The following is a 22,681-nucleotide window of genomic DNA, read 5'->3' as shown; positions in this document are numbered from 1 at the left end:
CAGTTTTTCAGCAAGCAGTCTCTGCATTTACCTCTAAAACAAACTCTGTCTCGTGACGTTCAATTATTATCTCATAGCGTGGTGAATGTGCAGGTCACAACTTGTCCACTAGAGCGTTTTGGAGTTGTTGGATTGTGTATTTGATGAGTTTGATGAGGGAAACCAAGAAATCCCATGAGCCTCCGTAGCGTAGCTCTGAGCAGCTCTGCTCCGCCGTTCTAAAAATAGCTTGCACCGACAATTAAAGGTAACAAACCTACTGCTATGACTATAGGGATTATGGCAATGGGCCAATTTGCCAAAATGTTGAACTATCCCTTTAAAAGCTACATTGTGGGGGCGGTGCGTGGCGCAGGGGTTAAAGCGGCCGACCCATGTAGAGGCTACAGTCCCGCATCGGGCAGACCTTTCCTGCATGTCATTCCCCCTCTCTCTGCCTCCCCCTTCCCTGTCTATCTCACTGTGCTGTCAAATAAAGGCAAAAAAGCCAAAAAAATATACTTTAAAAGCTACATTGTGGAGGTACTGTTAATTTGAATTAGGTACTGTAATATGCGAATGTTGTTTTTGGTTCGTAGATCGTTTTGTTTTTTGTTGTGTGATGTGCATGTACTGCAGTGGAGAGATAATCGTGTTGGGTATGGACTCCAGGAAGAATAGCAATGGCCTTAGCCGAAGCTAATGGAGATTCATCCAAATAAATGAAATTAAATGAAATCTGACACGTTGCGATGTTTCAGTGCTGAAGCTGCTGAAGATGGCCACAGGAATGAGAGCTCTGCTGGACACGGTGATGCAAGCTCTGCCTCAGGTAAGAGGCAGCACTGACGCTCTGCTCTACAGCACCAGCCTGGTTTTTTTTCCCCCCAGATCTGATGAAATGCACAGGGTTTGTTTTATTAAGCGATTTATGAGGCGCTGGCACGGACCGCCGCCCACAGGGGATTTACCAACATCACTGATTTCCCCTGATGGACGGCGTTTAACCCACTGACACCAAAATAACCACTGAACAAGCACCAAGGCGTCCTCGTGTTTAGCCAAAGGTTAAACCTCAGCGTGGTTATAAAATCACCGGTTAGGAATCATAACTTGATGACAGGTAACGCCACGGCTCGCTTTGGTGCACTGCTCTGCAGCTCAGAAGATAAAATATGAAAGTGCAGCCTGAAAGTTTATCAAACACAGAGACACCACACAGGAGTTTATTCTCCTTTGAAGCAGGATTGTAAAATGTTGATGCATGTTTTCTTTCCTTCTGGAGTCGCCAGTACTTACTGTGGGGCCGATACCGTTATTAAACGATATAGACCACAACCAGATACTTGAATACTATAGAATATTTGCTTATTGTTTAATTTAACTATCAATTGTAAAAGAAAACTTTCAATGTAAGATGTAGCTAAAAAATATTCTTCCAGAAATCAATTCTCCTTCTTCTTCGCTGCTCTGAAGCAGGAGCTGCCAGCGGCTGTACAGTGTAGGCTCCTGTTTCAGAGCAGCAAAGAATTGATTTGGATGAAAACTGCTTTTAGTTTTTATCTTGAGGTGAAACTATAACGTTTAAATTAATAATGTGGTATTTGTTTGGTGCATTTGGCCGGTGTATTTGTATTTTCAATTCAAGTGCCGGTGCAACTCTACATGTTCTTTATTTTGATGCTACCGCGGTCAAAGCGAGAATATGGAAAGATATTTTTTTTTAGCATTCATACCTTTAATAGAATATGGAAGAGCTGGCTTTGAGGTTAGGACTAAGCCCCCATGGTTTTGATCTGGAGCTCTCTACAATGGCACCTGACTCATTGACAATAGCCTTTTCTTTTTTTTTTTTTGATGCCGGGCTATTGTTGGACTGAACAAGAAATTTCAGAGCACAAAGCCGCCAGGAGTAAACAGGAATAACTGTTCTGTAGAAACTGGCTCCTGATTGGTCGGTCCATGCAGACTGAGGTATCTGACAGTCATGGTCCCCAGAGGATGAAGCCTGGTCATGTCCAGTCTGTTTTTTATTCATATAATAGCGCCTGTTCACAACAAAGGTTATCTCAAATTGAGCAGGTGTAGACTAGGGCTGCAACTAACGATTATTTTCATTATTGATTCATCTGTCAATTATTTAAACGATTAATTGATTAGTTGTTTGTTCAATAAAATGTAAAAAAATGTTGGAAAAATGTCAATCAGTGTTTCCCAAACCACAAGATGACGTCCTCAAATGTCTTTTTTTTGTCTTCAAACCAAAGAGATACTCAGTTTATTGTCGTAAAGGAACAAAGAAACCAGAAATATTCACATTAAAGAAGCTGAAATCAGAGAATTTGGATTAAAAAACAACTCAAACCGATTATTCGATTATCAAAATAGTTGACGATTCATTTAATAATCAATTATTGTTCGATTAATCAATTAATTGTTGCAGTTTTAGTGTAGACCTTCTATTTATAATAGTATTTACAGAGACGCAACACAGCTACAGTGTCAGAAACCTTGAGCAGAACCAGAACCAGAACCCGGGTGGGCGGGGCCGTCTGTCTCGACTGGTTGGGTTGGAGAGGAAGAGATAGAGAGACAGAGAGAGAGCAGAGGAAATGATTATCATGTAATAATAATAATATTAATCATGGAGGTAGTAGCAACAGCAACAGCATCAGCATCAGCAATAATAGTATAAAAGGTAACTTTATTTCTATTGGTTATATTGCTACAACCTAATAACAATAATAGTAATTGTCATTAGTGAAATTTAGCAGCTGGTGTTAGACAGGATCAAACTGACTGTACTGATCCCACCATGAGGTTTTATATTTGTGTTTTTTTTATGACATATTAATTGTAACTATTGGATGAATTGCTGTGAACTTTGGCGCCGACGTTCGTGTCCCCACAGGATGAATAATCACTATTTTTGAAACCCTTACTTTTTCTTTTTTTTTTTATCTAGCGGCATCACCACCAGGTCAAACTTTTTAACAACTCCCAACTCTCTGGGTTTATGAACCAAATACTCCCAAAACAAATGGCATTTACGTCGGCCTCAGCTGTGCTTTGTGTTAATTGCTCATTAGTAAATGTTAGTGCTAACACCTCTAATGAAAATGGTGATCACGGACGGTGCAAACACATGCGCTGTTAGCCTGGCTGCTGTTTAAAATAAAAAATGTGCGAGTATAGTGATTGATGATAGCGGAGGGAAGGCTGCAGGGAGGATCTACCTCAGCTCCGGGGGACTCTGGGGACCCTCTAGCAGCAGGGGGGGGGTGGGGGGTTCCTGTGAGAGACGAGCAAGTACAGAGAGAAAGGGGCAGGGGTGCTGCTGCGCGGTAAACAAGAACAAACGCACATTTATAAACAGTTTGAGGCGAAAGTCCTGCTGCTTGTGCGCTTCAGTGAAATTGTAAATTTTTTTCCCCCTCTCAGATTTGAATGGCTAATTCCCGACACCATGCTGAGGCTTTAGGGTTTTTTACGCAGGTGTTTCAACAACAACAGACAAACAAACGGGTGGGAACCTCTAGTGCGGCAAAAAAAATGCCCATCACTCCTGTGTTCCCACCCACAAAGTTGTCTTTGAAGTGACACATCACACCCAGGGACTGAAGCCAGGCCTCTGCAGCAGCAGCAGCAGCAGCAGCAGCAGAGTCCGAGTGCCTTTTTCTCCCCCCTGCGCTTCATCAATAGGTGTATCCATCATCTAATTAGACATCTCCATCCCTCCTACCATGAGTCAAACCAGGAGCATGGGAATTGTTTTGTAAATAATAAACACACAGGCGTGTTTGTCATTCATGAGGACAGGATCCAGGCTTTTTAAAAAAGAGCAGCTCTGCTTGTCAAACTGAACTCAGCTCCAGGTATCATGAAGGCTCCTATTAGTGTCTGAACAGAAGTAGGAAACACCAGTGCAGTAAGGCTTAGCAGTCTCTGTCTATGGCTTCTCTCTCTCTCTCTCTCTCTTTGTGTTTGCATGCTTGTGTCTCTCTTGATGTATACTGTACATGTCTTTTTCTCTGTGTATCATACACTGTATATATCTGTGTGTGTGCGTGTAATACGTCTGTCTAGGTGGGGAATCTGGGTCTGCTCTTCATGTTGCTGTTCTTCATCTATGCAGCTCTGGGAGTTGAGCTCTTTGGAAAACTGGGTTAGTGTGTGTGTGTACATGCATGCATGTGCGCCTGTTGTGTGTGTGTGTGTGTGTGTGTGTGTGTGTGTGTGTGTGTGCAGGCATGTGAGCGTGTGTGCATGCGTATACTAAATCGATGCAGATGTGCGTGCGTGCGTGCCTGTGTGTGTGTGTGTGTGTGTGTGTGTGTGTGTGTGTGCGCCTCAGCTGACATGGGTGAGATATCTGTGGATTACGTAACATGAATAAATTTTTGTTGTGTTACATACATTAATTATGTCAATTTAGAATCGGTGTTCTAATCAGTGCTCTAATCTACACACACTTCTCCCTCTTCTCCCTCTTCTTCTCCCCTGGACTTCCTCTCTCACACACATTTACCACCTCTAACGCTCTTTTCCTCTTTTTTCATCCTCTTCCAGAGTGTTCAGACGAGAACCCATGCGAGGGTCTTAGCCGCCACGCTACCTTCGACAACTTTGGCATGGCTTTCCTCACGCTCTTCAGGGTGTCTACCGGGGACAACTGGAATGGGATTATGAAGGTTATTCCCCCCTCTCTCTCTTCCTCTCTCTTCCTCTTTATCCTCCGCTGCTTTTGTGGGAGTTTTTAAGGAGATGGATAGAAGACAACCGTCTGTGTTTGTGTCTGTGCATGTCTGCGCGACTCAAAGCGGCAGTTATGCGACAGGCGTTGCATTAAGCAGAGAGCAGATCACTGTTTTTATGACAGACTAAGAGCTGCTGACATCCGAGGGGTTAGGAGAGTGTGTTATTCTTCTGTGACAGGCTGAAGGCCCCCACACGCTCAGATCAACATCTCCCCCTGTTGGAGAGGAGAGGAAGTGCAAAGTTCTGCGTTAATAGACCTAAAAAAAAAAAAAAAAAAAATTCAAGAAATCACCTTAATCCCTTTGTCTAATAAAAGTTTTCTTCATTGCCTCTTAATCTTTATTCATATAGCGCCTGTTCACAACGAATGTTATCTCAAATTGAGCAGGTGTAGACTAGGGCTGCAACTAATTAGTAATAAATAATAGCTATTTTCATTATCGATTCATCTGTTGATTATTTAAACGATTAATCGATTAGTTGTTTGGTCAATAAAATGTTAAAAAATGTTGAAAAATGTCAGTCAGTGTTTCCCAAACCACAAGATGACGTCCTCAAATGTCTTTTTTTTGTCTTCAAACCAAAGAGATACTCAGTTTATTGTCATAAAGGAACAAAGAAACCAGAAATATTCACATTTAAGAAGCTGAAATCAGAGAATTTGGGTTAAAAAAACTACTCAAACCGATTATTCGATTATCAAAATAGTTGACGATTAATTTAATAATCGATTATTGTTCGATTAATCAATTAATTGTTGCAGCTCTAGTGTAGACCTTCTATTTATAATAGTATTTACAGAGACGCAACACAGCTACAGTGTCAGAAACCTTGAGCAAAACAAACCAGAACCAGAACCAGGGAGGGCGCCGGGCGGGGCCGTCTGCCTCGACTGGTTGGGTTGGAGAGGAAGAGATAGAGAGATCTTTATCTTTATTCTCTCCCTTTATCCGTGTCGTCCAGGACACCTTGCGTGAGTGTCGCCCGCAGGAGCGCCACTGCCTCTCCTACCTGCCCCTGATCTCCCCCGTGTACTTCGTGACCTTCGTCCTGACGGCGCAGTTCGTGCTGGTCAACGTGGTGGTGGCCGTGCTGATGAAGCACCTGGAGGAGAGCAACAAGGAGGCGGCGCTGGAGGAGATGGAGGAGCGGAAGGAGAGGGAGGAGATGAAGGAGAGGGAGGAGAGGAGGGAGAGGGAGAGGGAGGAGGCCGCCCGCCGCCTCAGCGCCGTGTCGCTGAGCGGAGACGTGGACGCACCTGCTCAGGTACAGTATCGTGCACCGTCGCCGTCGTCGTCAACGTTTTGTTGATTTGGTTTGGATGTGCAAGTGTGGAAACTAAGGGGAAGGGGAGCCGGAGGTAGCAAATAACGATGACAATGATGATCTCATGTGGCAGGTGCAGGTTGAGGATGAGGAGTGTTCCCATGGCAACCTGCTGAGCATGGGACGCATGCTGTCTCTCCCCAGCGACAGCTACGTTCAGCCACTCAGATGTTCCCCTTACCCTCCCGTCGGCCACGAGGCCTACTCCGGCTACAGCTACTCAGGTACTCCAGTTATTTATAGCCAATTAAATTAAGGAGCACTTTTTTTTCATTTTTTTTTTACAGTGCTGTAACCGCTAACTGATTGCCATAAAGATTATTGCCTCCATGAATATCTTAGACGACAGCTGAGGTGTGATGTGGGACAATGAGTGGCACTGTTATTAAAGGCCTGGAGGAGGAGGAAGATATTTTTTAATAATAAGTGACAGATTGGTGCCTGGCATATGTCTGCAAAGTACATTAGTGACAATATTTTTTATTCCCAAAGCAGCCGCTCCTTTATTCCACCCTTTAGTCTTCCAGGTTGGGAGTGTCGTCATCTTCATCTTCATCTTCATCATCATCATTCCAGGGGCACTTTAGAGAAGCCCTCGTCATAGAGTAATAAAGTAAAATATAGTAAAACTAAATAATAATAACAGTGAGTCATTTGCAGAGATGAATAAATCCCCCTAAAGAGCTTATTCATAATCCTTATTCAAATTATGTAAAACTCTTACTCACAATCTCCAAAATAAACTGTGTCAAGGAAAGTGTTAGATGCAAACTCGCCCTCAGGCTCCAGGTTTGTTTCCCACTTGCAGCTCAACCAAAGGAAATATTTATTTGAACACACAAAGTACGTCCCATCACGGCAGCTCTCATTACTGTATTCACTATTACAGTACTAGAAAATAAACAACAACCAATGACAGATAGATGACGATGTCCATAAATTAACCAATGAGACCGCCCCAGCAGACGTTAGCTAATGGCCAACGGATGGACATTAGGCAGGAAGCTCAAGCTACAATATATTGACTAAATGATGTAAACATGTTTATTTTCTTATGAGACAATAAAGGTCAACAACATCTGTATAATATCTTGACATCAAGATGTTTGGCTCCTGCTGACTGACAGATGTTGACATCTTATTATTGTCATCATAAAAGATGTGTTTGTGCATCTGTCAATTCTTTTAAATGCTCCTGCTCCGTCTACGTCGCTTAGGCCCCCGCAGACCATTTGTTACAACCAAAGCCAATTTTATTTTAAAGGTCATAACTCTAATTTGTTAAGTAAAGGCTAAACATGCCCTTAAACAGAAGGGCTCTTAGCAAATGTTACTGAAAACACACAGGAGGTGTATTAGTAGGAGTCTGTTTTCAGCGGGGGGGATTAACACACCCTCGGTGGTGCTCTATCGAGTATCGACAGGCGCGGGGACAGCGAGCGCACGCAAGGATCGAGTCAAGATAAACTCCAGCGCCCATTTTCGCCATAATGATGGAACATGTCAATCATTCAGTGAAGCTCATTCATGTGTTTTATGGACAAAAATGGAAAGTCTGAGGCCCAGAGGAAGACGAAGTTCCTCAGAGTGTCTGACACTCACAGTTATTACCTCCACATATTATATATTTATTTACTCACACAAACATGACAGTGCAATATTTTTAGTTTTCCCTCTTATATATTATGGAATAAAGACATATTTGTTCTTATAGTCTATGGATATATTTATCTGGTATATTTGTGTATGCATATATTTAGCTTTATTTATTTATTTTTTATCTTTACTCACTTCATATTCTCTCTTCTTGAAGCAGCTGTAACCAAATATTATATTCCCATGTGCATCAATAAAATATCCTGGTTCTGACTCTGATGCAAGTCGTTCAGATCAGTTAATCAGTGTTTTTCAACCTTGGGGTCGGGACCCCATGTGGGGTCTCCTGAAATTCAAATGGGGTCGCTTGAAATGTCTAGTAATTGATAAAAAAGAATTACTGAACAATATTTTTTAAACTAATTATTATTCTTTTTTAAATTATGATTAAAAACACCACACACAATCTTCAACAACTGTATTCTGTACTTTCACCCACTTCGAATATAAATCGTGTTCAAATAAAATGTAGCATATAAAAATATCTGAGCTGGCGCATCTTGATGGACGGGGTCACCAGAAATTTGTGATGTCAAAATGGGGTCATGAGCCATAAAAGGTTGAAAACCACTGAGTAAATCATTGATTTTGGTCCTTTCGTGGGGGATTAGATCAGAAAAGATTTTTTTTTATCTCATTGACATTCATATATAGACATTATACTTTTTTTCATTGTATTTTTTTTTTTGTACTTAGATATTGGTTTATATCTATCTTGGTTCTGTAGCTGTCCCTATTTTTAGCTGTGTCTAATTCCATCCAGTCACTTTAACTGGGTGCAAGTCAACAAAGTTAAATCCCAGCATGTGTGCACGAGCTTTGCCAATGAAGCTGATTTTGGTTTCTGATTAAGAAATACTGCACCTTGGTCTATTATTTATCCTTGCCTGTATCAATTTAATTCACTTGAGTACTCTGTCATATGAAGTATCCAAGCGTGTTGATACAGCTGTTTTTGTGCAATGGTATGGAACTGTTTGTATTGTTTGTTAAGTGGATGTATGTGTTTTTTATTGGGTGGCAAAGCAGTTTCCCCTTGGGGATCATTAAAGTTTTCTAATCTAATCTAATAACCTTACTCTGTTTTTTGTTAGTTTTTTCATGTAACACACTATTGCTGTGCTCCAGGCTCCATGTCGTCTCTGGGCTCCAGCGGCGGCGGCTCTCTGCTGCAGGTTCCCGGCGCGCTGCCCGTCATCAGCCACGCCTCCCTGGGCACCGGACGCAGCGCCAGGCCGATGATCCGCCTCAGCACCTCTCAGAGCATCGACAGACCGACCTCCTCGCACCACCGGCTGACTCCGGCCGACAGCGTGGACGCCGGACACAGGCTGAGTCCCGCTCACAGGATTAACAGACACAGACTGAACTCGGCCCACAGCATCGACGGATACAAGTTCAGCCCGGCCCGGCGCGTCCACAGACACAGACTCAGCTCCGCCCACAGCATCGACGGGTACCGGCTGAACCCGGAGCAGCGGGCGGAGCGGCCCAGACTCATGTACAGCCACAGCATCGACAGACACCCGTCGCTCAGGCTGAGTCCCACGCACGGCGGCGGCGCCGGCAGCAGCAGCAGACGTCCGTCCCTCTGGCTCAGCCCCGAGGACAGTCTGGACAGAAACAAGCTGAGTCCGTCCTACGTCCCGGAGAGCTCGCACCTGAAGAGGCCGGCGTCTCTGCGCTCTGCGAGCAGACAGCTGCGGAGACAGGTGTGTTCTTCATAACCTTCTTTTTCTTGTCCTCTTCTTCTGTTCTTCTTCTTGTTTAATCTCTCCACCTTAGTTCTCCTTCTTCCTCTTTCTTTTCCTCAAAGACCCCCTCCCATGAAAATCGTGTTTTTTGTGCTTTTCACATTTTCCTGTGGCATTTTTCTTGTGTTAGAGGACATATCAGCAGAAAAGGAAGTACAAAATTGCATTTTCTGCCTTCAAATTGCTGTGAACCAATGGCAGACGCAAACTGGCAGTTTCAGGGAGACTGGGGTTGACGCGTCACAACCCCAGGGGAGGGCACTAGTGCTACAAGCTCCCGCCCCGCTCTGCATCTGGCTCAGAGGTGAAAGGCTTCACAGCTCGGTGTAGCGGCCTGCAACAGTCTGTATGGGTCCACCACAGTTTCTCACCGAGGAAAAAACAAACAAACATTTTTTTTAATCAGCTTTCCACCGTCTTTCATCTCTGACAGTCAGTCCCTAGTTCAGCTGGACTTGTCTCTCTCGCGGGCGAGCGCGCGCGCACACACACACACACACAGGGACACAGACGCACAGACACACACACAGCCGAGGGGCAGAAGCGCTTGTTGACCGGCGCGGAGCAGCGGCGGTGATAATGAAGCACTGTCGCTCACCGTCACTGAAATGCTCGGTAGAACCGAGACGTGCTGCGGTGCACCCGGTGGAAATGACTCTCGGACTGGCCATAGGGCAATATGGGCAAATGCCACAACGGCCGCGTAATGATGCAGCCGTTGCCGGTCGAGATCAGCTGGTTTACAGCCGGCCGACTGGCTGGAGAGCAGCGCAGTCTCCGCCCACCATCCAGAGGTGCATTGCTAATGAGCTGCTGGTGCTGTGCAGACGGAGAGCCCTGGGAAATGGCACAGGTTTTGTGATTTTGGCTAAAAACTTCATAATCACAATTTAAAGACCACAGAGAATGTTTTAAAATAACCAAAAAGGGTCGTTGGAGGGGGACTTTAACTTTCTCTTCTCTTCTCTTCTCTTCTCTTCTCTTCTCTTCTCTTCTCTTCTCTTCTCTTCTCTTCTCTTCTCTTCTCTTCTCTTCTCTTCTCTTCTCTTCTCTTCTCTTCTCTTCTCTTCTCAGCTATTGATTTCATTTAATTTCGGTTCAGTGTGGAAAATTAATGGGATTATTTAGCACGTTGTTGAAACTTGCTGACTTTCATCATTTATCACAGAGAACTCCAGGTTACGACTCAGTGACCCATGTGGGGGAGCGGGGAAGAATATTAGGCACCAATTTGTTCTGTATTTATCCATTTTTAAAGGTTATTGATCTTTTTTTTTTTTTACAGTAACTTCCACGGAGCCCCACCCACATATACTGTAGGGACTGGGCTTTGCAGTTGTGTTGCTCAGGAATTGTTTTAATTGTTGTGGATAATAAACTCATGCAAAATGGCCAAAATTGCCTGCACAGATGTGATGATACTGTACTAAATTAGCGTTATTTACTGTAAAAGTTAACCTCGTCCAAATTGCAGCACAATGCATACACAGATTTTGTTTTCTTTAGTTGCTGTTGTGCAAGGTTGTCATTGTTTTTTATTTCTACCTAACACATTATGAAGCCAATGTGTTCATATGTGTGTGTGTTGTGTTTATGCAGGAGGCCGTGCGCTCTGACTCACTGGATCAGAGCGGCTCATCCGACAACCTGGCAGAGCCGCACCACCTCGCTGTGTCTGCCACCTCTTCCACGCCACCACGCCAGCGCTCGTCCAGCGTGCACACACTGAAATCCGCGCACCCCCAGAGGGTCATCTCGTGCAGCCGGAGCCACAGCCGGAGCCACAGCGAAACCGCTGGACAGGAACGTGTACCTGAGCAGGCCAGCTGTGGCTCGCAGCCAGAGACAGATGTGGAGAAGAGGCCCGTCAGCCCGCAGAGCCTGTCCAGTCTGAAGCTCCCCAGCGGTGAATCGGCGCCGCTCTGCAGCAGCTCCAGCAGAGCGCCCAGCCCGAGCCTCGGCATCGGCACCGCCACCGACCCGTGCCCCCAGTTGGATGACGCTGACGAGGAAGTCAGCCGCATTAACAGTTCTGTGCACACTCACTCGCACACGCAGCGACCCCCCAGCCCCTCACACAAAAGCAGACACCTCACCCCGAGCCCCGGCGGCGGCGGCGGCGGGGAGCAGCAGCACAGGAGCCGCCTCAGCCAATCGGTGTCCCCGGTGTCGGGCAGGAACAGGAAGCGGAGGGTGAGCCCGCCGCCGGGGGAGGAGCCGGTCACCATGGCGACCCAGCTGATGGACAGCAGCGTTGAGCTGAGAAGGCGGACCCTGTCGTTTGACGCCACCACGACCCCCTCTCCTAATCAGCCGGAGGCGGGCGGCTCCGTGGACGACTGAGCGACGGGAGGACGGAGCAGATTATTATCACTCTAAACGCGGAGGTAAAACGAGACGAAACGTGCTGCTGCTGCTGCTGCTGCTGCTGCTGGAGCACACGAGAGGGGCCGGGGGGTCGCAGTCCAAAACAGGAAGGATGCCTGTTTCCTGTTTCAGGCCACGCCCCTCGCCTTGTCCCGTCCAATCACAGGATTTTCACAGGGTGTTTGAGACGAACTCTTTGAGACTGTGTATGTATGAGTGTGTACGGTATGTGTTCAAAGACTTTTACCCAACCCCATCCCCATCCCTCCCCCCCTTTGTGCTATTTGCACACAAGATGCACACGAGGAGATATTTCCTTTTCTTCTTATCATAGACCTAGCTTTAGTTCATACTCAGTAGTCACTCTGCAGCTATATTTAACACCCCCCCCCTCTCTCTCTCTCTTTGCTTGCGCTCCTCCTCCTGCCCTCACTCTCATCCTTAACCTCGCACCTCAAGCCTAGGTCAGAGTACAAGACAAAACCACACTGAGACAAGGAGATTACACAACCAGGAACTGCAAGAAACGATTGCTTCAATTATGAATTAATCTGCAGTTTAGTTTCTCCATTTTAAAAAAATACAAAAATTGAATTCATTATAACTTAGAAACAAGGAAAATTGCTTGAAAACAGACCCAGTGATTTATTAATTATTAAGATTCTTGCTACGCTTGGATAACCACTTAAGCTGCATATACACACACACACACGGCATCTAATTCTCTCTCATAATAATTGTCTAATTTCCCAGAGCTGTTTACTGCAAGTGAAGGCCTCACATATCTTTGCTCTGTGGTGCAGGAATGACAGTTTATGTTTACAAGAGAAATGGATTTCTAAACGATAATCTTAAAGCCTTTTTTTGTATATGAAATAGCTTCATTTGTAATTGCAACTCTGCCATTTTATAACAGAAGTATTCCTCCAAAAAAGAAACAACAGCAACAACACAGACTGTACAACAACAGCCTGTTAAAAGTGGAGAAAAATGAGAATCTTGTATTTAACCGAGCTGGATTTTTTAGCTGTTAAATATGACTTCTGGTCTAATTTTTCTTACCTCTTGACCTACAGGAAACTGCCACTGGATGTTGTTTGATCATTCTCAGATCACAATCTAAGAAAACATTGATATCTTGTTGGTTTTTTTCTCTGATTTTTTCCTCCCACGCCTGAATCCACCCCGATGCTGAAATCAATTCTCTGCCAGAGCCTGTGAGTTTCTGAGATCCTGTAGTGTGACCTAGGCTTTAGTAGTCTCTACCTCGCTTTTCTCCTGATCCCACCCATTTGAATGATCAGACAGCTTAGTTTTTCTCACTCCCCCTTTTTCCACTCCCCCCCCCTCCCACCTTTTTCTCTGTCTTAGTACTCTCAGGGTAGAGGTAGTTCAGACGCAGGTGAGTGTGAAGCATGTGATGACAGGTCTGCAGAGTGAGAATGCCCCCTGCTGTCTGCAGCCCGAGCTGGCACCGTGTCGCCGGATGGTTTGTAGAAGATTACTCTATATAATGGGAGTGTGTGTGTGCGTGTTGGGTGGGGGTGGGGGTGGGGGGTGAAGGGGGGTGTGGGGGGTGGGGGTGCGTGTGAAGCAGATGCACAGAAGGGCTTTATGCCGGCGATATAACGGTGTGTAAACTTTGTAGAAAAAAGGCTAAGATTATATTTTATTAACACAGCAGCGACGATATGAGATCTCCAAAGGTCAATTTCTACATTTTTGAATGTCATTTTATCTGCTTGTGCTGGCGATGACGAGGATGGATGATGATAATGATGATGATGATGTAAGTGTTATAGACTGAGGATGATGATAATAATGATGATGATGATGATGATGATGATGATGATGATGACGACTCTGGATGATGCAAATGTTCATAATATTATATAATCTTCCTGCAGATTCTTGGAGGCAGGGAGAGTCATATACAGGAAGCTCACCTGCAGTAACATGATTGGACAGTGCTGGAATAAAAACCACTTCCTTTCTGACTTTCATTTGACTCTGTTTCTAAATCTGTGCTTCCACCCCCTATATGAAGAGATTTAACAAAAAAAAAGAAAGAAAGAAGAAGGAAAACACAGAGGGAGCGTCTGTAGTCCTTCAACATGAGCTGTTTAATCTAAAAATAAAGCTAACACACAGCTGCAGCTCGCTGCTGCTAATGAATTCGACAAAACTCGAGTACCCTATCTAATTATGGTCTTGCAGCAGATGTTGATTAATATGCCCAACACATCCTTGGATCTTGGTCTCAAATACGTAGTTATATTCAAAAAGAGTTTCTCACATCGCAAGAAGCAAAAAAAAAAAAAAAAAAAAGAGAGAAGGAAATTATTTAAAGATGACATGAACAAAGGCAGACTCACAGCTCCGATTGTGGTTGTGGTGGTGGCGGTGGATAGGTTTTATTTTTTTTTTCATATTTCATTATACCACTTCAGCATATCACAATAAAATATTTAATCACATGAATATTTCACACTGGAACACTATAGCGTTCAGAATGCATTAAGCTGTCCTGCCTTTATTTCTCTGCCAAGAAAACGTAACCTACCAATTTCTGGGCCGCATCGCACTCGTCTGCTCACGATCTATTGGTCAGGCTTTTGCCTGTCTTGTCTTGTCTTGTCTTCAATTTCAGCCAATGGGAGGCCATCGTGTCAGGAGGCCAGCTTGTGATTGGTCAGAGCGACCGAGGGGCAAACAGAAGCAGACAAAAGACAAAAGGAGCTTCGCTGTCCTCCATGTTTCCCTCACTTAAAGACCTTTGATATGTCTCTTTGATAAGGCAGATGGAGCATCATCACTGATCTACATCTATGTTAATCTCACCATATGAACATGCAGTCAAGGTGTGTATCTGTGTGTGTCTGTGTGTATCTGTGTGTGTGTGTCCTTCCAGGTGTCTATACATGTGTTTTTCCAGGTGTGAGTGCAAACAGCTGTGTTTTGCGTGCGTTGATAACCTGTGTATGTGTGTGTGTGTGTGTGTGTGTGCGAGAACATAAGACAGTATTGTTGACACAGAGAGTTACAACTAACTAAGCTGAGCCAGCAGTTGCAGTGGTGACAATAGATCATACATGAATGACCCAATCCACAATCTCACCAGTCCTGGGAGAGGATCCGATGGAAAGCCACTAGAAAAACAGCGAGGCAGGAAGTTGTCCGTGCGGCATTGTACAACCCCACACCTCCTCTTTCTTTCTTCTTATCTTCTTCTCTTTCTTTCTGTCTGTCGTTCTTTCTGTCTGTCCGTCTTGTCCCGTCTCTAGAAAGCTGGAGCCATGGGTCTCTGCTGCTGTGTGAGTTTCTGGGGGTCCAGGGTTTCAGTGAAGGGCGGGGCTTGGTAAGGGTTGGTGGTTACTATGGTGGCACCGTTGGCGATGGGGTAGGGTGTGGCTCGAGCGTTGCTAGGGGCGGGCTCCAGGTGTTGCCATGTGAACAAGTTTGAGTTGCTGCCGGTTAAGAAGCGTCGCAGCGCGCTCAGCGTCAGCACAGCCTGTTAGTAACACACACACACACACACATACAGACACACACACACACACAGAGGCATTAGCAGAGGCTGTTAGTCACACACTGATTTATGTGCATTAGAAATGCATGATTACTTTTGCTACTTAAAGTTAAAGGCCCACTGTGAGATGCATAATCTAATCCCCCATTCAGTTTCTACAAGACACAAGCAAACACACTCTGCAATGCATCATGGGATGTCAGACAAGTTGGCGGCGACCACTGTTAATAAATTACCAGTTGCCAAAGTTAGCACGAAACACAAAGTGCAGCTAAGGATGATGAGGCCGTTATTAGTTTTGCAGGTGTTTAGTTTCTTGTTTTCAGTCGGGACCAAAATTATGCAATATAACTATTAATATTAATAACATAACTATTATTATACTAATTATTTATTAGTATTTTTCATTTAAAACATAATTTCAAAGAGGAATCCTGAACTAAAGTAGTTAAATGTATATAAACTAGTTTGACTTTTACTTTGTTGAGTTTCCTTGCATTGTTATAGCATATTCATATCTTTATCTAGGATAATGATCTTCTAATATTGAGCAACGCTGCCTGTAATTTAGTGAATACTTTAACCTACTATACAGTAAGTTGATGCTGCAGGCAGCTCTGTCTGAATGGCATTGTCTCCACAAATACCTACAGTACAGTAGCTACAAGCTCCTGGACATGTTGTTCTCTAAAAAAAAACATTCTTCATTGTTCTTCTTTGTCAAAGTATTGTTTTTCTATTTGTTACAGATTCAGCGATGAGATCGAGCTGTTGCGATTATTGTAGTTGGTCATGATGTGACAACATATCAGCTTGTCCAATCACAACTGACGGCAGGAAATTGCATGTATTATTTTCTCCTGAGTGGTGCAGAGATTGAGTTCTTCTAGGAACTCATCTCCAAATGGATGAATGATTGTTATGGTTTGTTTACGTTCCTGCAAAGGTGAAGCTCCAAAAATGCTGGATGCTTCATCTCCCACAATGCAACTACACTCTGAGAAATAAGGGTTCCAAAAGGGTTCTTCTAGAAGGGCTCCGCTCCGACCCAGAACCATTTGCTTCTGAAAAACCCTGTTTTGAAGAAAGGATTTTTCAAGGGTTCCAGGAACCACGAACTAAAAAGGGTTCTCCTATGAGGACAAGCCAAAAAAAACCTTATATGGTTCTAGTTAGCACTTTTATTTCTAAGAGTGTACAGAGACTCAGACTTAACAAGCGATGAGGCAGGTAAGTTCAAGTGACTCCATCACTAGACTTCATCAAAAGGTGCCCAAAGTCCAAAGGAAATTGATTTGGTCACCTGCTTTAAATCCTCTAAAGAAGGATTATTGGTGGGAAAAAATAACTTGACAGTCTTAAAAAATGTATGTATGTCCTTGACACAATTACACTTTAACCTCTTCACATGCTCCGACAGTGAGATGAATGGCTGCTTTATGTTCAGAGGAGAGATTTTCAAAAGGCTCCATTCAGTTTCCACTGGATAATAAATCAGCCGCTTTCTGTCTGAGCACTGATGCCTTCTGGCGTTGCAATTTCTGGTTTAAATTTTAATTCAACCAGAGAGCTATCACTGAGAACAATGTTCTCCTTTTCAGAAACAGAAACACCTTGTTCGTGCACACACACACGCACACACACACACACACGACTGAATACACATTCACACACTTTAAGTTCCCAGTAAAAACCTCAGTCTGACCAGTTCCAGCTGAGCGGCCGCTGGGCAGCTCGACCGGGGGTTAAGGGCCTTTGGTCAGGAGGACTGAGTGATAAAGGGTGAGTAGGTCCTGACTGAAAATAGTGGATGATGTTATTGTTATTATTTAGTTTGATGCATATAAGAAAGTTTTGTCTTATTCAAGCTAATTGCGCTGAGCTTTCAGGTTTAAAAAAAAAAAATCCAAATCCCTTACAGTAACATAGATCAATGTCATATTTATACAGTATGATAATATTATACATTTTGTATACTGTAATATTTTATATTTGATAAATAGATATTCTTCCTATCATGGTATCACCCAGCGTTTTCCTATACTCAGTGGGCTATGTAAACCCTGCTTGCTATCAGTCAGTAATACAGCTGGCGAGAGAGAGTGAGTATGTGTGTGTCTGTCTGTTAGACTAAAGCGAGGGTAGGGGGGGTCCGAGGCAGCAGCCTCTGCTTGTCCTCCATAAAGGAAAGGCTCTTAACTGAGTACATTGTCAGCAGACACTGATAACCCTGAAAATATAACACACACACACACACAGATGATGATGATGATGATGATGAAGACAGATACACACAAATGTACACACACGCACACACACAGACACACAGAGACAGGTGTAAATATACGGACCCAGGTGAGGATGGAGAAGAAGCAGAAAGCGATGGTGGCTCTGGCGGCGTCGGAGCCCTGGGCCAATGGCAGCTCGTCTGGAGACGTCGCCTGCCACTGATTGGCCAGAAAACAGAAGCCAACGAACCACAGGAAGCTGGCGAGGCCTGGGGGAGCGAGAGAGAGGAGCTGTTAGGTTTGTCATGAACTTACATAAATAATTTTTTTAATTATTAGTTGAGTGTTTTTTTGTTTTTTTGTAAAGGTTTTTTTTCTCTTGCTAACATGATTACTTTGGCAGGTACCGGTATTTGGTCAGAAACTGAACTATTCTGTCAAATTTAAAGTTTTATTAATATATACGTAAAAACTGAGGTGGCAGAAATAATACTACTAATAAAAAGAAAACACATAAAAAAACCAAAATTCCTACAGTACACCTGTCAATCACACTATAGCCACACCCTAAGGTACTGCATGTGATGCTTCATTATCTACTTTATTGTAAATGAAACCATAATTAAATAATTTATTGTTATTACTAATCACTAACACAAGTCACGAATGAAAATATTAGGATCATAGACTTCTATACTTTTTGCAACAAGATGAGTTGCCCCCTGCTGGTCATAAGGAAAATGAAATGCTTAAAGCACGATATTTTATACACAATTCCTGATCTGTACCAAAGTTCATGGCAACACACACAAAAGTTGTTGAGATAGTTCACTCAAAATGAAAAATCATGGTGCCACAAACGATGATCACTCAGTCTAGCAGATATTGCCGAATATAGCAAGGAAAGAATCATGAAAACCCCAAAACTGCAGGATACAACCCACATCATGACATCATGTGTCACTTTTCCTGTTCTGTACCAATGTTCATGGAAAGTTGGCAACTCATACAAACATTTCTGAGAAAAAATGCAAAAAGTCATCTCATGGTGGCACAAGAGAAAAAAAAACAGGCAATCAGTTAATTTAGACAAAAGTTGCTGGATACAGCAAGGAAGGAAACATGAAAACCAAAAACTGCAGGATATAACCCACACGAAACCATCATGTGTCACTTATACACTGTAAAAACTCAAAATCTTTCCAAGAATATTTGTCTTATTTCTTGTCAAAATGTCTCAATTTTAGTCAAAACTAATCTCTTTCCACTTAAAATAAGACTCATCACCTAAAAATTAACTTGTTTTTAGACAGTTTTCACTTTTTTCAAACTAATTTTCAGTTGAAATAAGTCGAAAAATCTGCTCCACTATCAGATTTTTTTCTACTATTTCAAGTGAAAATATGCTTGAAAAAAAGTAAAAAGTGTCTAAAAACAAGCTACTTTTTAAATGTGATGAGTCTTATTTTAAGAATAGTTAGATTTGTTTTGACTAGAATTAAGACAAATATTCTTGGTAAGATTTTGAGTTTTTGCAGTGTACATTTTTGTTTTCATGCAGATAAAACAAAGGAGATTTGTGGGTGAATTTTGTTACTGCTGAACAGAACAAATCGAACAGTTTCCCCCTGTTCCCGGTCTTTGTGCTAAGCTAAGCTAATTGGCTGCCATAGTCTTTGCTATGCACTGAAGAAATTTTCACTTTTCTTCATTCTGTTTTTAACCTGATTCAGTTTTATGTTTTTCAAATAGACCTCCTTAAATGACTTCATTTTCCTTTCTGAATTTTAATGTTTTGTACATTCATAAGAGTCCATGATGTTTACCAGAGAAGACAAGGTCCAGCAGGACGGCGCGTCTTCTGTCCCTGACGCTGCTGATGGTGGGAAAGTAAACGTCCAGGATCATGAAGCAGATGCTGCCGAGGAAACAGGCCACGCCGATGGTGATGCCGTAGTTACAGGCGTCCGCATTGTTGTTGAAGACGCAGAGCAGACGCTCACTGCCGATGTTGATGTAGCCCTCGTTCACGATGCAGCCGAACACCACGATGGAAAAAACCTGCAGCAGGCAAAGGACACGTGGGCCGGTTTATTATCTAACAGGTGAAAGAGAATGAGCTGACACTGGAGTATGAATGCCTGTCATTCCTCATACACACCACACACCACACACACACACAGTGCAAACAAACACTGCTGCAGTTCAAGTGCATGTGGATGACAAGGCAGAGAGCAGCTGTGACCGAGATACAATGATAATCATGTTTTAAAGGGTTAGTTCATCTAAATGAAAAACAAACAAACCAAGAGCCATATTTTCACCACAGAGATACACATACCTAACCTCTCACCTCATCATCTGGTGGTGATGTGCAAGTTAAGAATAAGTTGTTTGTCATCCACTTTGGTGGAATGAGGATCAGGAAACAAAATGTCACTTTGACCCAAATTACAAAACATCTTCAAGTCCTGAGCCTGCAGACAGATTCGTTTTTATTTGCGGATATTTTGAGACATTCACCAATGATAACAACTGATGAGCAGTGTGTCTTTCCAGGGACTATTTTCTGGTGACTTTGAGATTAACCACTCAACTTATATTGTAAGAGAGACGCCGTAGAGAGTAGAAAACAGTCCACACACTGATGCCTGTGGTTTATCCTGGTCACCATGCTGTTGATTCTTTATGAGGATCACAAACAAAATGTTGTTAACCAGGGTTTCATTAATGCAACAAAAAAAAGAGCAAAAATGACAGATGAGCCCGGGCATTTCCAGTCGTAATCAATGTTTACCTCAGATATCAGGTCACCTATGATCAGTTAATTTCATACCATCCATACTCCCAACTGCAGCGTGTGGACGTTTACATTCGTTTTTGTTCAAGAATCTATCGTTTTTTCGATGTTCATTAATGGGCTCCGGACTAATTTTAAAATTGTTCTGTGGTCGCAAGTAATGTCCTTTTGACCATCATTTAAATTTTAAAATTCACTTTACAATTAAATGTAATCAAAATTCCTGACCTGATATCTGAGGTAAACACTGATTACGACTGGAAATGCCCTTTAAATTTCGACTTTCCCTATAGCCTCAGTTTAGCCTCATTATAATTTTGGTAAAATGTTAATTTATATAAGAGGTAAGGTAAAGGTAAGGTAAAGGTACTTTATTAGTCACATATACAGCTAGTACAGTGAAGAATGTCAACTCAAATATTAAAGTCACCATCCGAAAAAGTCTGACCATCAGGTGTGTCTCTGGGTTGTTTTCATTGTGCCACTAGAGACGAGGCACGTACAACTATAAGAGCATGGAGCATCTGTAATACATCGCTGCTGAACAACATTTGATGGTGACACAAAGAAACAGAGGGATGTGCTGATGATAAAGCCCAAACACATCAAGTTAAAAACTGAAGGGCTTAAAGAATATTGCAAATATTTGATGCATATCTTAGTGAGAAACACTGATTGTATACACAGCTTTTGTTTGTTTACAAGAAAACTCAGGGCACATTTAAAAACCCTAACTAGATTCAGCCTGGCCTCTAGACGAGGTTAAATAGCTGCAGCCTTCACATTTCCTAGTACAGTATGTTGTACTTCTCACTTCACCCTCAGTGATCAAAGCTCTTCGCCTATTTGTACTGAAATCGAGGTCTCAGAGTCAGATCAAAGTCTGAACAAATATCACCCGACTGTTACTGACGAGAGGCTCACACATTTCGGCTGAGGAGATATTTTGTTACTTGAGTCTTTACATGATGATCTCTAGGACGTTTATCTACATGCAACATAAAGATAAAAACACGATTTTCATTCAATGATATTAAGTTTCTCTATGAGAGCTGAAACAATTAGCCAATTAATTGATTGGATGATTGATATTTTTAATAATATGATAAGCATTTGTTGAAGAAAACAAGCAATTTTCACTGTCCTATGGCAAATAATTGAGAAAATAAAGGCTAATTCATTGATAGAATATAATTCAAGCCTAATCTTTCAGTGTAAAGTCTTCACTTTGTTTACTGCACTGATTCTGTAACATCTCTGTTTTTCTTATCTGGGGTTCATCTGTATGACTTTGTGTTTACTACATTGAATTTTTATTTTGCACTATATAAGATGTGCTTTGTTTCAACAAGGAGTGGCCAATTGCTCCTGACAAACACTGTTGATCTGAATTGGATTAAGAGACACAGAGACAGAGGCTCGACGTGCATCTGTCAACTTGCTATGTCTCCTTTAAAAAAACAAAAAAAAACCTAATTGTTCCTTGTTTCCCTCAGTGCCCATTAGACGCTGTTTGGGTGACTCACAGCTGCCTGCTGCACAGCATCATCATCACACCTCAGAGGCGGCAGAGATGTGTTACATTCTGGTTGGAGGGGACGTTTAAAACCTAAAGCGTTCACTGTGGCTCAATCCAGACACAAAGAGGCCCCAGATAAACATATGGTAATCAGACGCTGCTGCTGGTCCTGGAGCTCCAGCCCAGGAGCTGCATCACTGACACTGATGATTCCTGCAATACGAAGATGCTCAGATGTATCTGAACAGCTCACAGCTTTACGTCAAACGTCCTCCTCTTTCATAAAAATACTGATTTGTATTAATCCAAGTTGACTGGACAAAAGGCATCAGCAGAGAAAGAAAGAGAGAGGGAGAGAGAGGCAGAGACACATAAAGGCTGTGAATGGGAGAGAGGCAGAGAGGAGGCGGTGCAGGTACAGTGCAGGCCCGTCCATTGATGATAAAAGCGACTCAATGCAGAGAGAGAGAGAGAGGGGAGAGACTTACCCACGACATCAGCCTCAGGACGGTCCGGGGATGCGTGAAGAAGGCGACCGGGTCGAAGGCGAGGCTCCCGGCCTTCCCGGCGCCGTACGCGCCCGCTGGCTCCATCCCTCCGAGGTTTGTGCCACCTGACGCCGGCTGAGAGAAGCAGAGGAGTCGGTCAGAGAAGCTGCGTGGAGCGGCGGCAGCGGCAGCGGCGTCCTCCTCCAGCCTCCGTGTGAAGTCACAGCGCGTCACCAGCAGCGCTTCACAGGCTGCTGCAGAATTAACTCTGAGCTCT

At 43.3% G+C, this 22,681-nt stretch overlaps 2 protein-coding genes across 2 annotated transcripts in view; one reads left to right on the top strand and one right to left on the bottom strand.

The window, feature by feature from the left end:
- Positions 1-12,464, top strand: part of LOC146992047 (voltage-dependent T-type calcium channel subunit alpha-1H-like) — a 56,884-nt gene extending 44,420 nt beyond the window's left edge. The window contains exons 29-35 of the mRNA XM_085783254.1: positions 741-811; positions 4,066-4,144; positions 4,549-4,670; positions 5,701-6,003; positions 6,137-6,287; positions 8,848-9,431; positions 11,073-12,464. Of these exons, the coding sequence (XP_085639380.1) occupies positions 741-811; positions 4,066-4,144; positions 4,549-4,670; positions 5,701-6,003; positions 6,137-6,287; positions 8,848-9,431; positions 11,073-11,816 (2,054 nt within the window). The 3' untranslated portion in view covers positions 11,817-12,464. The remainder of the gene's footprint in view (positions 1-740; positions 812-4,065; positions 4,145-4,548; positions 4,671-5,700; positions 6,004-6,136; positions 6,288-8,847; positions 9,432-11,072) is intronic.
- A 1,765-nt stretch (positions 12,465-14,229) lies between these two features.
- Positions 14,230-22,679, bottom strand: LOC146992046 (synaptogyrin-3-like). Its single transcript, XM_085783227.1, has 4 exons — positions 22,405-22,679; positions 19,424-19,658; positions 17,721-17,866; positions 14,230-15,351 (listed from the first exon to the last, which is right to left on the bottom strand). The coding sequence occupies exons 1-4, from the start codon at positions 22,507-22,509 to the stop codon at positions 15,121-15,123; spliced, it is 717 nt and encodes a 238-aa protein (XP_085639353.1). The 5' UTR covers positions 22,510-22,679; the 3' UTR covers positions 14,230-15,120.
- Between the last annotated feature and the right edge of the window lie 2 nt (positions 22,680-22,681).

The sequence above is a fragment of the Trachurus japonicus genome, chromosome 1 (genome assembly GCF_045865225.1).
Source record: "Trachurus japonicus isolate A0001 chromosome 1, Traja_1.0".
In the NCBI taxonomy this organism is placed as follows: Eukaryota; Metazoa; Chordata; class Actinopteri; order Carangiformes; family Carangidae; genus Trachurus; species Trachurus japonicus.
This window is presented reverse-complemented; position numbering and strand designations above follow the sequence as displayed.

Excerpts from the sequence above, each read along its gene's own strand:
- LOC146992046 (XM_085783227.1), bottom strand. The coding sequence starts at position 22,509 with ATGGAGCCAGCGGGCGCGTACGGCGCCGGGAAGGCCGGGAGCCTCGCC. Across the intron at positions 17,867-19,423 it reads GCTGGACCTTGTCTTCTCTG|GCCTCGCCAGCTTCCTGTGG; the intron begins GTAAACATCATG and ends TCGCTCCCCCAG. Across the intron at positions 15,352-17,720 it reads TCTTCTCCATCCTCACCTGG|GCTGTGCTGACGCTGAGCGC; the intron begins GTCCGTATATTT and ends TGTTACTAACAG.